This window comes from Scyliorhinus torazame, chromosome 3 (genome assembly GCF_047496885.1).
Source record: "Scyliorhinus torazame isolate Kashiwa2021f chromosome 3, sScyTor2.1, whole genome shotgun sequence".
NCBI classification, from domain to species: domain Eukaryota; kingdom Metazoa; phylum Chordata; class Chondrichthyes; order Carcharhiniformes; family Scyliorhinidae; genus Scyliorhinus; species Scyliorhinus torazame.
In genome coordinates this window covers 198,169,092-198,181,982 of record NC_092709.1, presented here as the reverse complement: position 1 = coordinate 198,181,982, position 12,891 = coordinate 198,169,092, and the positions used below count along the sequence as shown (strand labels likewise).

The window sequence follows — 12,891 nt, the reverse complement described above, 5'->3', positions numbered from 1 at the left end:
TTTTTGTTTACTAATTGGGGTCATATTTTATTTCTCGATCAATATAAATTAAAAGATTTGTGCAGCCCCCTTACCTGGAGTAAAATGATCATGGTCCAGAACATGTAGAATGCTGCCAAAGCTGGAGGAGTATGTTCTCCATCTGACTGTGGGACATTAAAAATAGGGACCTGCGAATACCCGCTTAGCCAAATCCCATGACCTAATCATAAAAAGAGGTGTTAACGGTAGACATGGAAGAAACTAAACAGCATTATTTTTAAACATTACAGAAAAATTACAGTATTTGATAAATGAACTGTTTCATTCACAATATTTATTTTGAGACATAAATACCATGAAACAGGAGCCTTATAGGATTTTTGGTTGCTCCATAAAATTCAGCATATAATGCTCACACTGCACAAGAGTTATCAATAAGACGGATGTAGTATTGTGCACTTGGAAACAGGCTGGCACATCATGGAAACAGGCTGGCACATCATTTGAGTATAACAGAAAATAGAGTATAACTAGCAGGGGCTGATTTTGCACAGTGGGCTAAACAGCTGGCTTGTAATGCAGAACAAGGCCAGCAGCGCGAGTTCAATTCCTGTACCAGCTTACCCGAACAGGCGCCGGAATGTGGCGACTAGGGGCTTTTCACAGTAACTTCATTGAAGCCTGCTTGTGACAATAAGTGATTATTATTATTATTAAAAGTTTACTCCGGTCAATGGCGAAGTCAATTACATAAAGAATCCAATAGATATCAAGAAATTCAGACCATTTTGAGAACCAACTTTTAATGGTAGCAATTCTAGTTGGGTAAGAGTGATCAGAAGACTCTCTGTGTTTGGTACAGAGGCTTTCGCCATTCACAATATTCACAAAGATACTAAAAGTAGCATATCCAAGCTAGCAGATAATATTAAATTTTCTGGAAAAGCAGAACATTTGAAGGATACCATCCAAGATTAACAGAAATCTGACAGATCAGCTAACTTAGTATTACGCCTGGGATTTTCCTGCTTGTGTATGGGACAGTGACTCACTGCCATTTTTTTTAATAAATGGTTTTTATTGGGTTTTTGAACAAAGTATATTTGCCGTTATGTACACAGGATATGATATATATATATATTATATATATAGATTTAGCTGTCCCCCCCCCCCCCGGTCTATCTCTCCCTCTCATGCTTTGGCTGCTTTCCCCTGGTTCTTGGCTACCTGGCTATTCTTCTGTTGGTTTGTTGGCCACAAACAGGTCCCGGAACAATTGGGTGAATGGCTCCCACGTTCTGTGGAAGCCGTCGTCTGACCCTCTGATGGCGAATTTGATTTTCTCCATTTGGAGAGATTCCGAGAGGTCGGACAGCCAGTCTGCAGCTTTGGGTGGTGCTGCTGACCGCCAGCCGAACAGGATTCTATGGTGGGCGATCAGGGAAGCAAAGGCAAGGGTGTCCGCCCTCCTCCCAGGAATAGATCTGGCTGGTCTGAAACCCCGAAGACCGCCACTTTCGGGCATGGCTCCACCCTCACCACTTTGGACATTGCCTCGAAGAAGGCTGTCCAGTACTCCACAAGTCTGGGGCAAGACCAGAACATGTGGGCGTGGTTGGCCGGGCCTTCTTGGCACCGTTCACATCTATCCTCCACCTCCGGGAACAACCTACTCATACGGGTTCTTGTTAAGTAGCTCGTTCTCCCTGGCTAGCTGGAATTTCTCTGTCAGTTCGTCCAGTGTTGCGATCCTGCTGTCCACGTATAGGTCCCTGACTGTCAGTGTCCCTCCGTCCTGTCCCCACCTTTTGAAGGTGGCGTCAGTCAGCGCTGGTGTGAACCTATGGTTGTTGCAGGTGGGAGCTTTGTCCGACATTTTGGTCAGGCCAAATTGCTGCCGTAGTTGGTTCCAGGACTGGAGTGTGGCTATCACCACCGGGCTGCTGGAGTGTTTTTTGGGTGGGGATGGGAGTGCTGCCGTGGCGAGGGCCCGGAGAAGGTCCCCCTGCAGGAGGCCTCCTCCGCGCGCACCCATTCAGCTTCTGGCTCCTTGATCCATCCCCTTATTCGCTCGGCCATCGCCACCCAGTGATAGAATTGTAGGTTTGGGAGGGCAAGTCCCTCCTGGATTTCGTTTTTTGTAAGACCTTCTTTGGGACCCTACCATTCCTCCCCCCCCAATACGAACGCCATGATTAGTTTGTCTAGTGTTTTGAAAAAGGCCTTGGCAATGTCGATCGGGATGGATCTGAATAGGAAGAGGTACCTGGGCAGCACGTTCATTTTGATCGTCTGGACTCTCCCCGCGAGGGAGAGTGGGAGTGTGTTCCATCTTTGCAGGTCCTTTTTTACTTACTCTGTCAGACTGGTGAGGTTCCATTTGTGGATCCCTTTCCAGTCATGGGCTATTTGGATCCCCAGGTAGCGGCAATATCATTTGGAGGTCTATGGGCAGATGTTGACTCCTGCTCAGTCATCAACATCTGCCCATAGACCTCCAAAATATATTGCCGCTCATTCACTGTCGTTGGGGAACATCCTCGAACGCCCTCCCTAATAGCACAGTGGGTGTGCTATGTAATAGCACAAGAACTGCAGCGGTTCAAGAAGGCAACTCACCACCACTTTCTGAAGGGCAATGAGGGAAGGGCAATAAATGTTGGCCTGACCAGCAATGCCCACATCCCGTAATGAATTTTTAAAAAAAGGAATCCTACCCTCCCCTAATTCGGCCAAGGACAGGACCGACCCTCCCACAGCGCGGTCCCCCACAGCGCGGCCACCCACAGCACGACCCTGCTAAGCGAAGACGGCGGTACCAAGGGAAATGAAGGAAGTTCCTTGCCTAAAACATTGTGCACCTAAGTACCAGAATACATTCCCACTCAGGAGCTGGAACTTCTCTAACAACCTGACCAGGCTAGTGAATCTACCTTCTAGAATCACAACCCTAAACCTCTCCACACCTCCCTCTCCCATGCCCTAAATGATGATTCTAAGCCAGACAGCATAAACCTATGGTTCCTGCAAATCAAAGCCAGCAGTGACATAGAGCTCAGTTTAAAATGCTGCTGAAAAGGATTCCAAATTCTCAAAGATTCTTTCACCCCCGGGCTCGAAGAGAACCTAGGAGGGGAAAACGTGAGTGGCGCAGTAACCAGGACCCTTAGACCCAATCCTATGCACAAAACCTACTCCATCCTCCCCCATGTGAAGTCCTTGAATCACCCCACACCGTATCAATATTTGCCGCCCAGCAGTAGAACAGCAGATCGGTTAGTGTCAATCCCCCCAACTGCTTACTCCTTTGCAAAAACATCATATGAACCGGAGGAGTCTTCCTGTTTCCGCTTCGCTATATTCTTTTTTCCTCTTTCACCTTTCTTTGTTACCAGCCCAAACAAAAGCGATATCAATTTATTAACCCTGCAAAAGAAAGACTTTGGGAGAAAGACTGGGAGACACTGGAACAAAACTATTGGGATAATATTCATCTTCACCCTCTGTACCCTTCCCACTCAGGTCAGAGGGAGGGTATCCCACCTTTTCAAATCAACCTCATCCCATCCACCAGACTAGAAAAGTTAAATTCGTGGAGCGTGGCCCAGTCATGGCCCAACTGCACTCCCAGATACCGAAAGCTAGTCCTGGCCGGACGGAAAGGGCAGCCATTACTGTGGATCTCAAGTTACATTTAGGCCAGACCAGATAAGGGAGGCAGATTTCCTTTCCTAAAGCACATATTGGGGGAGGCGGTGGCATAATAGTATTGTTGCTGGACTAGTAATCCAGAGACCCAGGATATTGATCTTGGGATCTGGGTGTGAATCCCACCATGGCAGGTGTTGGAATTCAAACTCAATAAATTCACTAATGCCCTTTAGGGAAGGAAATCTACCATCCATCTGTTGTCTGGCCTAAATGTGACTCCAGACACACAGAAATGTGGCTGACTCTTAAATGCCCTCTGAAATGGCCTAGCAAGCCATACAGTATTCAACCGCTACAAAAAGGAATGAAGCCGGACGGACCACACAGCATCGGACCAGGCACCATAAATGACAATGGCAACCAGCCCCGTCAACCCTGCAAAGTCCTCCTTACTATCATCTGGGGGCTTGTGCCAAAGTTGACAGAGCTGTCCGACTGACTTGTTAAGCAACGATGTGGAGATGCCGGCGTTGGACTGGGGTGAGCACAGTAAGAAGTCTTACAACACCAGGTTAAAGTCCAACAGGTTTGTTTCGATGTCACTAGCTTTCGGAGCGCTGCTCCTTCCTCAGGTGAATGAAGAATGTTAAGCAACAGCCTGACATTGTCTGGAAGGTATAATTCTGTGAGTATGACTATGTCCCAGATACCACTATCACCATTCCTGGGAATGTCCTGTCTCACCGGCAGGACAGACCCAGCAGAGGTGGCGCACAGTGGTATATTACGGGAGGGAGTTGCCCTGGGAGTCCTCAACATCAACTCTGGACCCCATAAAGTCTCATGGCTTCAGGTTAAACATGCGCAAGGAATCCTCCTGCTGATTACCACGTACAGGCCACCAACAGCTGATGAATCAGTACTCCTCCATGTTGAACACCACTTAGAGAAAGCACTGGCAAGGGTGCAGAATATGCTCTGGGTGGGGGACTACAATGTCCATCACAAAGAGTGGCTCTAGTACCACTAGAGGCTGAGCTGGCCGGGTCTGGGACTGCAGCAGGTGGTGAGGGAACGAACAAGAGAGGAAAACATACTTGACCTCATCCTCACCAATCTGCCTGCTGCAGATGCACCTGTCCATGACAGTATCGGTAGAAGTGACCACCGTACTGTCCTTGTAGAGACAAAGTCCCGTCTTCACATTGAGGATACCCTCCATCGTGTTGTGTGGCACTAGAACTGTGCTAAATGGGATAGACTTTGAACAGATCTAGAAACTCAACTCTACCATCCATGAGGCGCTAGGGTCATCAGCAGCAGCAAAGTTGTATTCAACCACAATATGCAACCTCATGGCCCGGCATATCCCCCACTCTACCATTACCACCAAGCCACGGGATCAGCACTGGTTCAATGAAGAGTGCAGGAGAACATAGAACATAGAAGAATACAGCACAGAACAGGCCCTTTGGCCCACGATATTGTGCCAAACCTTTGTCCTAGATTAATCATAGATTATCATAGAATTTACAGTGCAGAAGGAGGCCGTTCGGCTCATCGGGTCCGCACCGGCCCCTGGAAAGAGCACCCCACCGAAGGTCAACACCTCCACCCTATCCCCATAACTCAGTAACCCCACCCTACACTAAGGGCAATTTTGGACACTAAGGGCAATTTATCATGGCCAATCCACCTAACCTGCACATCTTTGGACTGTGGGAGGAAACCAGAGCACCCGGAGGAAACCCACGTACACACGGGGAGGATGCGCAGATTCCGCACAGACAGTAACCCAAGCCGGAATCGAACCTGGGACCCTGGAGACGTGAAGCAGTTGTGCTATCCACAATGCTACCGTGCTGCCCTTAAGAACAAATTAGCTACACTATATCATTCTATCGTAATCCATGTACCTATCCAATAGCTGCTTGAAGGTTTCTAATGATTCCGACTCAACTACTTCAACAGGCAGTGCATTCCATGCCCCCACTACTCTCTGGGTAAAGAACCTACCTCTGACTTCCCCCCTATATCTTCCACCATTCACCTTAAATTTATGTCCCCTTGTAATGGTTTGTTCCACCCGGGGAAAAAGTCTCTGACTGTCTACTCTATCCATTCCCTGATCATCTTATAAACCTCTATCAAGTCGCCCCTCATCCTTCTCCGTTCTAATGAGAAAAGGCTTAGCACCCTCAACCTTTCCTCGTAAGACCTAATATCCATTCCAGGCAACATCCTGGTAAATCTCTTTTGCATCTTTTCCAAAGCTTCCACATCCTTCCTAAAATGAGGTGACCAGAACTGTACACAGTACTCCAAATGTGGCCTTACCAAGGTTTTGTACAGCTGCATCATCACCTCACGGCTCTTAAATTCAATCCCTCTGTTAATGAACGCTAGCACACCATAGGCCTTCTTCACAGCTCTATCCACTTGAGTGGCAACTTTCAAAGATGTATGAACATGGACCCCAAGATCTCTCTGCTCCTCCACATTGCCAAGAACCCTACCGTTAACCCGGTATTCCGCATTCATATTTGTCCTTCCAAAATGGACCACCTCACTTTTCAGGGTTAAACTCCATCTGCCACTTCTCAGCCCAGCTCTGCATCCTATCTTTGTATTTTTGCAGCCGGCAACAGGTTTCCTCACTATCCACAACTCCAACAATCTTCGTATCGTCTGCAAATTTACTGACCCACCCTTCAACTCCCTCATCCAAGTCATTAATGAAAGTCACAAACAGCAGAGGACCCAGAACTGATCCCTGCGGTACGCCACTGGTAACTGGGATCCAGGCTGAATATTTGCCATCCACCACCACTCTCTGACTTCTATCGGTCAGCCAGTTTGTTATCCAACTGGCAGAATTTCCCACTATCCCATGCCTCCTTACTTTCTGCAGAAGCCTACCATGGGGAACCTTATCAAATGCCTTACTAAAATCCATGTACACTACATTCATTGCTTTACCTTCATCCACATACTTGGTCACCTCCTCAAAGAATTCAATAAGGCTTGTAAGGCAAGACCTACCCCTCACAAATCAGTGCTGACTATCACTAATCAAGCAGTGTCTTTCCAGATGCTCAGAAATCCTATCCCTCAGTATCCTTTCCATTACTTTGCCTACCACCGAAGAAAGACTAACTGGCCTGTAATTCCCAGGGTTATTCCTATTCCCTTTTTTGAACAGGGGCACGACATTCGCCACTCTCCAATCCCCTGGTACCACCCCTGTTGACAGGGAGGACGAAAAGATCATTGCCAATGGTTCTGCAATTTCATCTCTTGCTTCCCATAGAATCCTTGGCTATATCCCGTCAGGCCCGGGGGACTTGTCTATCCTGAATTTTTTCAAAATGCCCAACACATCTTCCTTCCTAAAAAGTATTTACTCGAGCTTACCAGTCTGTTTCACACTGTCCTCTCCAACAATATGGCCCCTCTCATTTGTAAATACTGAAGAAAAGTACTCGTTCAAGACCTCTCCTATCTCTTCAGACTCAATACACAATATCCCGCTACTGTCCTTGATCGGATCTACCCTCGCTCTTGTCATTCTCATATTTCTCACATATGTGTAAAAGGCTTTGGGGCTTTCCTTGATCCTACCCGCCAAAGATTGTTCATGCCCTCTCTTAGCTCTCTTAATCCCTTTCTTCAGTTCCCTCCTGGCTATCTTGTATCCCTCCAGCGCCCTGTCTGAACCTTGTTTCCTCAGCCTTACATAAGTCTCCTTCTTCCTCTTAACAAGACATTCAACCTCTCTTGTCAACCATGGTTCCCTCACTCGACCATCTCTTCCCTGCCTGACAGGGACATACATATCAAGGACACGTAGTACCTGTTCCTTGAACAAGTTCCACATTTTACTTGTGTCCTTCCTTGACAGCCGATGATCCCAATTTATGCACTTCAATTCTTGTCTGACAACATCGTATTTACCCTTCCCCCAATTGTAAACCTTGCCCTGTTGCACACACCTATCCCTCTCCATTGCTAAAGTGAAAATCACAGAATTGTGGTCACTATCTCCAAAATGCTCGCCCACTAACAAATCTATCACTTGCCCTGGTTCATTACCAAGTACCAAATCCAATATGACCTCCCCTCTGGTCGGACAATCTTCATACTGTGTTAGAAAAGCTTCCTGGACACACTGCACAAACACCACCCCATCCAAACTATTTGATCTAAAGAGTTTCCATTCAATGTTTGGGAAGCTGAAGTCACCCATGACTACTACCCTGTGACTTCTGCACCTTCCCAAAATCTGTTTCCACATCTCTGCTACTATTGGGGGGGGGGCCTATAGAAAACTCCCAACAAGGTGACTGCTCTTTTCCTATTTCTGACTTCAACCCATACTACCTCAGTAGGCAGATACTCCTCGAACTGCCTTTCTGCAGCTGTTATAATATCTCTAATTAACAATGCCACCCCCGCCCCCACCTCTTTTACCACCCTCCCTAATCTTATTGAAACATCTATAACCAGGGACCTCAAACAACCATTTCTGCCCCTCTTCTATCCAGGTTTCCGTGATGGCCACCACATCGTAGTCCCAAGTACCGATCCATGCCTTAGGTTCACCCACCTTATTCCTGATGCTTCTTGCGTTGAAGTATACACACTTCAACCCATCTCCGTGCCTGCAAGTACTTTCCTTTGTCAGTGTTCCCTTCCCCACTGCCTCACTACACGCTTTGGCGTCCTGAATATCAGCTACCTTAGCTGCTTAACATGTGAGGAGAAACACCAGGCATACCTATAAAATGAGATGTCAACCTGGTGAAGCTACAACACAGGACTACTTGTGTGCCACTACATTAATATGTCGTGGCCCTATTAGGCCAACTGGCTTGCCGTGTAGTCTCCAGCATTCAGGTCTGGGAAGGCCTATTTTGTTGCAATGAGAACACACTGGTCTCCAGGTGTTTTCATTTTGTGTTGCAGGGGGGTTTCCCGCACCCTATTTTGTGTTTTATTTTCTGGGTAGGTCACCCTCCCCATCTTTCCAATGCTCATGGGAATGGTTTGCAAAGAGTCTGCCTGAGTTTACAGGTCTGTGGGTGAGATCATAGCTGTCTGCTGTGAGGATTCTCTGCCTCTCTAGGTGCAATCTCAGGTTAGAGGGTAGGCAATATTAGCTACCCAACCGCTCATAGGTGCATGTGATTCTGAGGGATCTAATCCATTGGGCAAACAAAATTTATTTCAGCCGTCCAAACTTGATCCATGTTTGGGTTGGAAGTGTTCAGGAATTGCTGGCAGTAATGCGTAGGCACTTAGGATGGCGGTCTTAATCTACTGATAATTCACAGACACATCATGGGGCAGCATGGAGCAGACCTTTTGGGCTCTCCCTGGCAGCTGACATTTTAGCTGCTCTGCTATTTTTTCAAAATTACAAAGCAAGGTCACTCTCTCCAAATCTGGGAACAAATCTCTCATATGTCAGGGCTTCAGTGAGTGGTTCTGGATTAGAGGGATAAGGGGTGCTGCTGGGTAGAGATTTACGTTGTTTCCAATTGTCTGGCTTCTCTCTCCCTTTGAGCAGCTAGTTCCACTCCCAATTTTCACAGCTGGAATTTTCTTACCCTTTCCTATACTTCACTCTCTCTTCTTTCCCCTCTTGTTTCCTTGCTCTCTCTCTTTCCTGACATTCCCTTTCTCTCTTTCTTTCCATCCTGAAATTCTATTTGCAGTTTAAGCTTTTCCAGCTCAGAATTGGCCAGGTAGGTGATTCGGAGTCATGATTGCGTTCTACATCTAACTACTCTACTGGTAATGTGAGATCCAAATGCTCTACCAATGACTATATCAGTTCACTTCTTTTGATTTTGCTGGGTAATTTTAACTGTAGCTCCCTAGTTACAGCTTTCAGTTGTTCGGTGCGAAGGGCCACCAAAAACTTTACCATTTAAATTGTCTTGCTGCACAAACATCTGGGCATCGAACATGATCATTTTCTTAATGTTAGGGAAAAGGAATTTGCTGTGGTTCCATCCAGTGAGCTTTCCTCTTAGCTTCCAATTCATTCTTTTATATCAGATTTGGCTTGCCTGTTAATTTGGACCCTGGTCAAATTCTAATTGGGTTCTTCCGGACTTGAGCTCCCAATTTCTGTTACGCACAGGAGGGGGATTTAATTTAAAACCCTGATTTCTCCCCTTCAGCACCCATCTGTAAACAGAAAGGTGTTTTTGATTTCATGGTGCTATATTTTCCCCAACCCCATAATTTTGGAGTGACCCAATCCTCTATTAATAAGCTGACAGCAAACTTGAGAAAATCAGAGGGTTAGTTTATTTTACACACACTCAGATGCGGAAGGGTACGTCGTTACACAGCTCCTGATAATCACGCAATAAAATGGTATAAAGGAAAGAAAGTTGAACAGGTCAAAGACCACAGCCAAAATAAGAATTATTGCTTGATGTGAGTCTAGAGTCCAAAATTCCAATTCCAATGGTGTACTCCTTCAGAGAGGTTAACAGGCTTAAACTGATGCTCGGTAATCCACTTTTCCACTGACTTCACAATGGGAGAAAAACGTGGAGATGAATTAGTCTTATAGTCAGCACTGGTGCAGAAGTTCAGACAGACAGCATAAACAGTGTATACGAGGGTCAGGCAATTTAAACCTGGAAACGGCTATGGTTCTTCTGCTGTTTTGTTGATGGAAGTTGGCAGATTGCCTCTTTTAGCTTCACAAGGCAACATTACAGATTCTAGCAGCTTGAGCGATGGGGGTGCCTTGTAACATGTGAAATGTAAAGGGTCTTTGCGCATTCTCCTGGAATTTGAATTCTGAAGTCACAGGAGGCATTAGCGATTCTTTAGAAATTACAAAATTACAGTGGTTTTCTGAAGGCTAGAAATTCCCTTTATGAGTCTAGCCAGTCATGGCTTTAGTCCATTATATTTTTAAAAATATATAAAGTAGCTAGAATGATATAGATATATATATTTTCTTTGATGTCTTCTTGGCATAAGATCTAGAACTCTACCCACTTGTAGTATGTCCTGCACTCCTATCAGCCTAATCATCTCTCAACTTCACTGGTTCCCCATTCTGTAACAGATCAATTTTAAAATCCACCCATGGATTTTCTCTTTTCAAATACAATGGGGATTTGATAGATTAAATCTAATGTATTTATTAGAATAAAAACATTCTATGTTAAAAGGAATTTGTCCAAGGATAACATCCAAGATTGTACCATTCAAATTACGGCACAGACTAATTAAATGTTTGAATTATGAATTTGTACTTGAGGCTTCAACAAGAATATGTATTTTCATATTGATAAGGGATTGTTGTGCAACTTTTCATACATAAAGCTGTTCTTAACCTCGTGTACAGTCTGTCCAAATTTCTTTTTTCATATTTTGGTCACTTACCAAATGCTCCGATCAGGCACATCACCAATAGTAGGACCACACACCAAAGAACATCTGTATTAAGCTTCCTTTCTAGCTTGCTGCGCTTGTAGCGAGGGCCACTGTTATTCATCATTGCTTTGGTTTCATGTCCTAGTTTAGGATAAAAATAATTAAAGATCAACTGAAAATCCAATTTAATTGTTAAATTAAACTGGAAAAGTGAGTGTTTTCTTTAAATACTAGAAATAAATAACATAAAACAGAAATAGGAATAGGAAACTGGGCTCCTTTAGTCTACTAAATTATTCCTAGTGCCTAAATCAGCACTAGCAGCCAGATGCTGCTTACATTGTTACTAGTTCATAACACCTCTTACATTATGGTCATAATTTTTGACATTATTTTGATTGCACTTTTAATTTTGAACTACCACCTGAATAAAGGATGCTGTAGATACAGAGAAAGAGTACGTTGATTACTAAGAGTAACAATAAATGGGAAGTGAAATTATATCACTAATTGTCATTAACACAAAAACTGCGTGGATTGACTGATGTTGATATTAACTCCTTCAAACTGATCAGAACCATTAAATCTGCCCAGTTGAGTGCAACTGAGATGTCATCAAAGTACACTGTTCAAAATAAAAGAGACAAAATTATGACAGTGTTCAAATTAAGCATTAATTTCAATTTCAAAAAGGAACAATGAAGATGAACTAATAAATAAAAGCTTCTGATAAAAACTTTTAGAACCAAAAAATAGCCAGCACATTCAGAAACCAGATAGACTGGAAGACCAGATGATAAGAATCACTGGCTGAAATATTCTTATGGAGCCACTATGCTATGCAATAAATTTTAATTTTTATGGTGTCACAATGTGAAACACTTGTATTCAAAAAGAATATCACAAATATGTAAACTTGCCATACTATTTTATTCCAAAAGATGGTTCACCAACCTGCATAAACAACAATTCCAACAACAGCCTCAGTGTTCCTTATGGTACAACCTCGAAGCAAAAGATTTTCTTTACTGAGGCCAACCCGGTCTTTATTCTGATGTACCCTGCACACAAAACAACAATTTTTAGGAAAACTGGTCATTAATGAAGGAAAAACAATCAGCGGCTTATTATTCTTTGAAATATTCATTAAGGTGCATTTCATAGAAACAGTTTGAGAAAGTATTTTTAAAAATTTGTTTATGGGATGTGGGCGTCACTGGTTAGGACAGCTTTTATTGACCATCCCAGTAGTCCTGCAGAAGGTGATGGTGAGTTGCCTTCTTGAAGTGCTGCAGTCCCTGAGGTTTAGGTACACCCACTGTGCTGTTAGGGAGGGAGTTCCAGAATTTTAAGGAATGGTGATATATTTCCAAGTCAGGATGATGAGTGACTTGGAGGGGAACCTCCAGATGGTGATTTAGGAACTCAGTGAAGGCATCCCTAGTTAACAGTGATCATGATATGATTTAATTTCACATTAAATTGGAGTAAAACAAGATTGGATCCATAACTAGTGTTTTAAACTGAAATAAGGCCAATTAGGAGGGCATGAAGACAGAGCTGGCTAAAGTAAACTGGGAAATTTGGAAGAGATAAGTCAATAGAGATGCAATGGCAGACATTTAAGGAAATGTTTCAGAATACTCAGAAAATATGCATTCCAGTGAGAAAGAAAGAAATACTCTTAGGGAAGGATACACCATCAATAATTAACAAAGGAAGTTAAAGATGGAGGGAAACTCATGCCAAAGGAAGTTATAGCAGAGAACTTAGAAGACCTCAATGCAATCTGGCAAAGTCAACATAGTTTTGTGAAAGGGAAATCATGTTTGATTACTTTATTGCAGTTGT

General features: G+C 44.2%; 1 protein-coding gene across 1 annotated transcript in view; it reads right to left on the bottom strand.

Annotated features, from left to right (window-relative positions):
- The window catches only part of atp10d (ATPase phospholipid transporting 10D), a 375,226-nt gene that overhangs the window by 165,609 nt on the left and 196,726 nt on the right, over positions 1 to 12,891 (bottom strand). Inside the window, 3 exon segments of the mRNA XM_072496710.1 lie at positions 75 to 202; positions 11,050 to 11,181; positions 11,995 to 12,101. Of these exon segments, the coding sequence (XP_072352811.1) occupies positions 75 to 202; positions 11,050 to 11,181; positions 11,995 to 12,101 (367 nt within the window).